This window comes from Coregonus lavaretus (assembly GCF_964263955.1).
Source record: "Coregonus lavaretus genome assembly, chromosome: 11".
NCBI classification, from domain to species: Eukaryota; Metazoa; Chordata; class Actinopteri; order Salmoniformes; family Salmonidae; genus Coregonus; species Coregonus lavaretus.
The window spans coordinates 25,703,680-25,712,271 of NC_139998.1; the positions used below are offsets into that span (position 1 = coordinate 25,703,680).

Below are 8,592 nucleotides of genomic sequence, written 5' to 3' on the forward strand. Positions count from 1 at the left end.
TTTCATCTATTGTCCTTTAGTTATGTATTCTGATCAGGAGGGGTTTTCCAGCAGATTCAAAAAAGGTGCTATCTGGAACCTAAAAGGGATATTAGGCTGTCCCCATAGGAGAACCCTTTGAAGAACTAGTTTTGGTTCCAGGTAAAACCTTTTTTGGTTCCATGTAGAACCATTTCCACAGAGGGTTCTACCTGAAACCAAAAAGGGTTCTAACTGGAACCAAAAAGGGTTCTCCTATGGGGACAGCTTTAGAACCCTTTTGGGACCGTTTTTTCTAAGAGTGTACAGTACTGCATGAGATGGATCGTAGAGCACATATTGCTAAATAATATTGGAAATTCCTATTTTACAACAAATGTGTTTATCACATGTATGGGTGATTTGGGTTTAGACAGATGTTATACAACCCGACAGTATCAAACATTCACAAACACCCACACATATCTGTGGCTATCCAGGAGCTCAGTCTCATCAAGACAGTCGACAGAGAGAAGTCAATACGACCCTGTATAAATATACCGCTTCCTCACCCTGCAGCCCGCACCACGACAGGAGGGGGGAAATGCTAAATTATTAGCTTTTCAAATAAATGACACATAACTCAGCCGTTGAAGAGAGAGAGAGAGAGAGAGAGAGAGAGAGAGAGAGAGAGAGAGAGAGAGAGAGAGAGAGAGGGAGAGAGAGAGAGACTGTGACTCCTGCATTCCTGGGGCAGAGTGATGGACGCACTACAGAGGTACATAAACGCGGTTGATTTAAATCACTTTAAATGTAAATGTTTATCGCGACGCACAGAGAGATGCAGATGGGGAGTGAGTGGAAGAGATTGAAATTGTTTCCTCTTTTGAATGTGAATATTGTATGTGTTTAACCCTTTGGGGTGCTGTTGTAAGGGCAAGCCTAGGTGTGTGTGTCTGTGTGTGTTTGTGTGTGTGTGTGTGGGGGGTCCTATTAATTAATATTAATAATAGCATAATTGCTTTAAACAAAAGCAGCTTTCATACTGCATACAGAAACGACTGCAGAAAAAATAGCCTAAATGAGGAGGTGGTTTCAACTTTTGCTCTGTTGCTCAGTTTCTTAAAGGAAAACTCCACCCAAAAACTATCTTCTGGTATTTGTTTCATTAGTCCATTGTTGACATAGTCCCAAAATGTTTTGCTTGTCAAAATACAGAAATCATCCCAGTATGATGCATTTTGCATCATATGATGCAAAATGCATCATACGGGATGATTTCTATATTTTGAAAGTTACATTTCTTGAAAACTTGATTGCTGACAAGCAAAACATTTTGGGACTATATCAACAATGGACTAATGAAACAAATACCAAAATATAGTTTTTGGGTGGAGTTTTCCTTTAAGAAAGAGCATGAGTATAATATGCAAGCAGAGGAATTGAGGGCATTTGGATGATCTCAGATTTCTTCATAACAATGCATATATTGAATGAAATGCATTATAATAAAGGGAGAAACTAATCTGCTCATATAGATTGTCTACACTGAACACTCAATAGCCAGACAGACTGGATGAATGGATGCTTTGATAGACTCTCTCACCGCAAGGTCAAATAAAAGACGCAATGCTGGACATTGACTTCCTAGCACATCCACTTAGTCACATACACACGCACATGCACACGCGCACACACACACACACACTTCCTGTATTATACTTATGCTAAAATGTTTATTCTATTCTACTGAGCCATTTACTTTATATTCGTATTCTTATATTTTATTATTTCTTATTGTTGTTACATTGTCAATAAATAATTTTGTTGGATGGTGTATACCATGTGTATCCAGTACATACGACTAATAAAACTTGAAACACACAATGCACACACAGCCATTGTGCCATTAATAAAGGTATTAAAGTGAAGTACATAATGTTGATTCAAATGTCAATAAGAATACATTTCAAAGTGATTTCCCATTGTTGACCTCAGAGAGAAAGTCCAATATTATGACAGGAGACAACTGCATTATCTGTAATAACCTAATCATTGGACATAGTAGAAATGATCGCAGCGCACCAGTCAATATGCTGGGACAGAGAATGGAATTACACTTCATGCTGATTAAATTAATCCTAATATAAAATCTGTAAGTGTGTGTGTGTGTGTGTGTGTGTGTGTGTGTGTGTGTGTGTGTGTGTGTGTGTGTGTGTGTGTGTGTGTGTGTGTGTGTGTGTGTGTGTGTATGTGTGTGTGTGTGTGTGTGTGTGTGTGAACGGTACATCTGTTGTGATGCTGAGGTGTAAAGAGGAAGTAGTGTCCTCTCTGTTCTGTTCTGCACTGGCTGCTCTTACACAGGAAATGATCCGGTAACACAAGTGTAAAGAGGAAGTAGTGTTGTGTCCTCTCTGTTCTGTTCTGCCCTGGCTGCTCTTACACAGGAAGTGATACAGTAACACAGGTGTAAAGAGGAAGTAGTGTTGTGTCCTCTCTGTTCTGTTCTGCCCTGGCTGCTCTTACACAGGAAGAGATCCGGTAACACAGGTGTAAAGAGGAAGCAGTGTTATGTCCTCTCTGTTCTGTTCTTCCCTGGCTGCTCTTACACAGGAAATGATCTGCTAACACAGGTGTAAAGAGGAAGTAGTGTTATGTCCTCTCTGTCTGTTCTTCCCTGGCTGCTCTTACACAGGAAATGATCTGCTAACACAGGTGTAAAGAGGAAGTAGTGTTATGTCCTCTCTGTCTGTTCTGCCTTGGCTGCTCTTACACAGGAAGTGATCCGGTAACACTGCATCCTACCTCATACTGGTTCTGGCTCCCACACACACATGCACGCACAAGCATCAAAGATGCACACACACACAGGCTCAAATGTATGAACACACACAAATACTCACACACACGCGTACACACACACACGCACACACACACTCACACAATTATCTCAGGCATGCTGCTAACCCAGGATGTAAAGGGAAACCATCAGTTAACTGTAATCTGCTTAAATAGAATGAATTTGCTTTTCGAATATCTATTCCAGTGTTTCAAACTCATGCACACTTAAAAAGCTCTCTCTCATTATCACCCTCACACACAACCACACATGCATGCACACAAGCACAGCAAAAAAGCATGTGCAGTAAGTAGGTGATTTCATGGGGAAATGCATTCCATCCATGCCTCTCACTCTTTCCAAACTAGAATGTCTACAGATTAAAAATGAATTATAAAACAAAAAGTGATAGCCAATAACAAAATAATTCAATGTCCCCATATAGGTATGCTTCTGAGGAATGCATAGCCTTGCCTTCCTTTTAATGCTCGCGCGTTCTGTTATAACCTAGCCTTCATACCAGTCAGAACTGTGTATATGACTATGCAAACCAGTCTTTGACAACATTAGCAAGATGATAATGTTATTACCATTATTATGCGGAAGAAAGGGAAGGTAAAAAAGGATGCAACATTGCGGGTAACAGGGACGAAACAGACACAATACACAAAGACATATATCACATGCTGGATTCTCCCCTTTAAAAAACTGTCCCGTGTAGTTGTAATATTGTCACAGCCATAACGAAACGTGTATTTTTTTCCGTTTACTCATTTGATTAGCCTATTTCAGATTCCAAAATCGACCGAAGAAATATGACAAGATTGATCATGAAATGGAACCAACCATTTAGCGGTTCACCATATGACTAGCCCTGCATTAAAAAACTTCCGAAGACATAATTTTCCTTTTCTACACTGGACTAATAGCTTATGTTCCACCATAAGCAAACAGTGAGCGATTTGTAGTCTATTCGTTGAAAAAAACTTCCGGGAAAAAAATGACATGTTGAACTTCGTTCTAGGCTACCCTCTGCGCATCAAGTAGCCTAATTCCCTTTCAATTGAGTTTATGGTAAATATAGGGACCGTTTTTATTGAACAAAATAAAATATACCAGTTACTATGTTATATCTCCATGCCATATTTAGAATTAAGCTTTTGAGTTGAAGGTTTCAGGGTCGAGTTTTTAGACTGCTATCGAGCAAAGAGCAAAAGTTTGCTCTTAAATTAATTATTAACAAAATGGGACTGGGGACCTGTGCCCGGAGTCACGTGAAGTGTGCATAAAACAATCCGCATATGTAGCCTAGCCCTAATGTCTAAATAAACTGGAATATTTCATTTGGACTTTTGTATTTCTCTTTAAGCAATTAAGCAACAGGTGAAATAAATCGTATTTCTGCACAACACAGCGGAAGAGCTAAATACGACACGTTATTACGGCGTCTTCAACACAACATAAAGTTACTGTATGCTTTTATAAGCAAGAAAACATTTTTTTTGCTTTAGGTCTATATTGTCCTCCTAAGATTTGTATATAGCCTACAGCACAGCAGGAGGCAAAAATGTATTGAGATTACAGGAAAGGTATAATACTAATACACAGAAATTATAGGCCTATAGGCTATTTCCAAATGCTTTTATGAACTTAATTTTACCAAGAATTAGGACTAATTTGGCCTTAACCACGAGAGTTGCCTATTAGGCAAGTTAAAACCGGTGATAAAGTCAGCATAACAATAACTTAAACATGCATGAATAAAAAAGAACATAAATGAAAGTTTAAGTTTCCATTCATAAACATTTATTGATGAATGGTGGGAATTTGGATATTCCATTTTGAACATGTAAGATTGAACCGTCTCCGACTGTGTTGTCTAAACAATGTTTTATGTCATTTCCTTAGACACCAGGACATCTTTTCAGAATATATCCATAGTTCACCATCATTACATTATATATAACAACATTTAGTTATTGAACACTACGTAAATATTTCCAACAATTCCCAACAGTCAACTGTTTTCCGATCGGTTTAGACTCACGGGGTTGCGGGTAACATGCGTGGAATAAAGTCAAACAATTTATTAATTTTTCAGAGAATGACACATTTTCAGATGAAGGGATTTTCCCCGCTCTTATTTGTGATTCGTCATAACACTTTTGATAAAGACAGACTGAAGCTTCACTTGATTTAAGAGCATGCATATAGGCCTATATCTGATTGGTCCTTTATGTCATTTCCTTCTTCCACACTTGTATCGAAGACAAGAAAATAAGAAAGAAAATAATTTAGTGCATTTGGACAAAATTGATATAAAAGTAGGCCTTATTTAATCTAAATAATCTTACAATATTAAAAAATAAAAAGCAACCTGTTGCGTGACAAAACCCATATTGACTGAATATTCACTGAATTAAAATATATCTTTTTGAATTATAAAGGCATCCACAGGAATCCAGAAGTAGGCTAGAAAATGCCAATCGATGAGTAGTGGGCTACACACACACCGCTATAGGCACGACGGTGTAACACACCGCACTCTGTTCAAGAGAAGATAGAATTCCAAATGTCCTGTCTGTCTTTCTCCAGGCATAATCCGAGCCTGACAAGTGAAAGGTAATGCGTCAGCGGGTTTGTGTGTTGAGAATGAGGCTCAATGTCAGAAAGGACGGCGAGAGGTGAGGAGGGGAGGAGGGTTGAGGAGACTGATGGAGGATGAAGTCCCTTCACTTTTTGGTCCCAAATCCCCCAAAAAGCGATGAGTCCAAACAAATACATAACATGCCGTTGTCATCCAAGAAAATGTAATAAGGCTATACAACGTCATCTCTATAATATTATGCCATAGGCCTACTGTTTGAATGCTCAAAACATGAAAAACATGGATGATATGAAAATGGGGTAAATTATAGCCTACAAAGAAGCCATTCAATATATATATATATATATATATATATATATATATATATAGCATAGTTACCTTTCTGTTAAATTTGACGAAATGTACTTTAGGCCTAAATTAAAGACAGGCCGATTGAGCAAGTTTTGGACGTACAGATTATGAATGATCATTTTACACTTTTGTCCCACGAAACAAAACGCACACAAATGTTTTCTTATTCCTTTTTAAAATACAAAATAACGACGACAAAACACAACGAATAAGATGTATACAGGCTATTTAAAACACTGTAATCCGAGTGATTAAACCCGAGTAAGCCTAGTAGGCTAGTTTATAACACTTATATATTTACATTACAAACCTCATTTAACACGGAACATTTACCTAACCCCATTCTCATTAAATATCGCCATAAAATGTGTAAAGAAAATAAACAAAATATGAATTTGTGTCTTTGCCAATCCCCACCTTTACGCACAGAAACTTTACGAGCCTGACAAAATTAAGAACAGTTTATTTTCCTCTTTAAAAAAAGTGACTATTTTCTAAACCGTGAAACTCACATGAAGAACTCTGGGGATGAGGGGGTGTTGTCGCTGCTGGATCCGTTTTCTCTGAAGCCGTTGGTGATGAGCTTCTCGTACTTGTCCTTGTATGCGTCCCTCTCCCTGGCCAGCCGCGACATCTCCGCCTTGAGGTGGTCCACCTGCTGGACCAGCTGCGTCTTCTCGCCCTCCAGAACATGTCTCTGCTGGACCCGCTTGTAGCGGCACGACTGGGCATAGCCTCTGTTCTTTAGGGTCCTCCTCTTCTGTTTCAGCCGGATCACCTCCTCCTTGCTGACCCCGCGAAGGTGTCGGTTCAGCTCCCGTACTGACATGGTCACCAGCTGGTCGTCCGAAAACCGGTCGTCCAGGTCCAGGTGTCCCATGTGCTGGTGGCTGCCCGCCGAGCTAGCGTTGGACGGGACCCCGGTGGAGGGGTGGTGTCCCCCGGCGTGGTGGTGATGGTGGTGGTGGTGGTGGGGACCTCCGTTCTGTGCTGCCGCTGCAGCGATAACAGCCGATACCACAGCCGCTGCTGAGCCCATCTCCTCCCCGGCCATGCCGCCTCCTGTCCCGGCCGCCCCGGCAAACTGCTGCCCTCTAGCATAGCCATCGAAGGACTGGAGCTGGTGGCTGCTGCTGATCAGCGCCTCTACCGCGTCTTCGGGGCTGAAGCCCAGCGCTTCGGGATTCAGCTGCTGTTGGTAGCCGCTCATCCAGTAAAAATCCTCCAGGTGAGCCTTCTGCTCGCTCCCGGAGCCCGGGCTGGGCGCCGAAAAGCTTGGGGAAGGGGGAACCGAGCTGCAAGGCGTGCTCATCGGGGTGGAAGACAAGGATCCCCCGGCGATCAGGCGGCTGCACTGGCTGATGCTGCGATCCGGCTCCAACGGCTCCTTTTTCACTTCAAACTTCATCAGATCGAAGTCATTAACATATTCCATGGCCAGGGGACTGGTGGGCAGGTCGGAGTTGCTCATTGCCAGTTCTGATGCCATCCTTTTGCTGCTGCTGCTGCTGACAGCAGTCCTCCAAAGGGGTTGAGCAGCACCTGTCAAAGCGGGCTGCGGTGACAAGCACTGAGCCAGTTTGATTTCTTTCTTTATTTTATCTTCTAAAAAATGTGGGAAAAACAAGGGGTTTTCTAGCCTAATTGTGCTGCACACGTTTTTGGTTTTTGAAATGTGATCTTTTTTCTCTCTCTCTGTAACTAAGTGTTTGCACAGACGCACTAGAGCAGCTCGTGCGTCGTTCTCTCCTTTTTCGCCCTCTCTCTTCTTGTCTGCACGCGGTTCTGTGTGTTTCTAACATTTAACACTTCATGCCTTCTTTTAGGATTAGTGCGCGAAATTGAAGGAGCTTCACGTGTGCGGTGTCACTGGCAAATTCCTGCCTTGAAGAGAATACAAAAAAAAAACTCCACGCCAGGCTTGACCGAGAGAGATTTTTTTTAAAAAGGGATCAACCCCCGCAGACGAGTTAAAATGCATTGCTGAGTTTTATAGGCGTCCTGACGTCAGGGCTCAAATATTAAATGGTCTTGGACTCACAGCCAATGGGCCATCTCACTCTGAGGGATAATTAGCATAATATTAGAGAATCCAATATTTTGGGAATTGACCGAGCCTATCAGTAGACAGTTAACCCTCCCCGGACTACATTTTTACATTTTAGTCATTTAGCAGACGCTCTTATCCAGAGCGACTTACAGTTAGTGAGTGCATACATTTTTCATACTGGCCCCCCGTGGGACATAAAGACAACATAAAGACAGTAAATACAAAATAAAGAAACACTACAATACATAGCCTATTGGTTATAACGTGGTCCTTTGTAACTCAATTGGTAGAGCATGGCGTTTGTAACGCCAGGGTAGTGGGTTCGATCCCCGGGACCACCCATGCGTAAAAATGTATGCACACATGACTGTAAGTCGCTTTGGAAAGAAGTTGTCTATAAATACCTACATAGGCTATAAGTGACATAAAACATAGAGTTAGTCGTCTATTAGCTACCTTATGAATAGAGTTACAGAAGTATTGACACTATTTACGTTAATCAATCAAGCTGTAGGCTACTTTTGTCAGCGTAATTAAGAGGCATATTCTATATCTTTTAAACATTGGGGTTGTAAAACGAATGTAAGATATCCAATTGCTTATAATATCTCGAAGGTTAGTGTTAGGTGGTAGTTAGTAGGCCCTAGGCCTATTATGTTGTGTGTAATTACTTAGAACTACTACGTCTTTCATTGTGGAATGATGGAGATCGATGAACGTAAACACTTTATCTTGGAACATTTACCAGTCAAATTGGAGTCACTTCTGTCAGCCTATGCGTGTATG

The 8,592-nt window shown here is 41.1% G+C and overlaps 1 protein-coding gene across 1 annotated transcript; it reads right to left on the minus strand.

Moving 5' to 3' along the window:
• Nucleotides 1–5,795: 5,795 nt before the first annotated feature.
• On the minus strand, nucleotides 5,796–7,341 carry LOC311137229 (transcription factor Maf-like). The gene has a single exon (XM_084171612.1). The coding sequence runs from the start codon at nucleotides 7,243–7,245 to the stop codon at nucleotides 6,265–6,267; it is 981 nt and encodes a 326-aa protein (XP_084027738.1). The 5' UTR covers nucleotides 7,246–7,341; the 3' UTR covers nucleotides 5,796–6,264.
• Nucleotides 7,342–8,592: the final 1,251 nt, after the last annotated feature.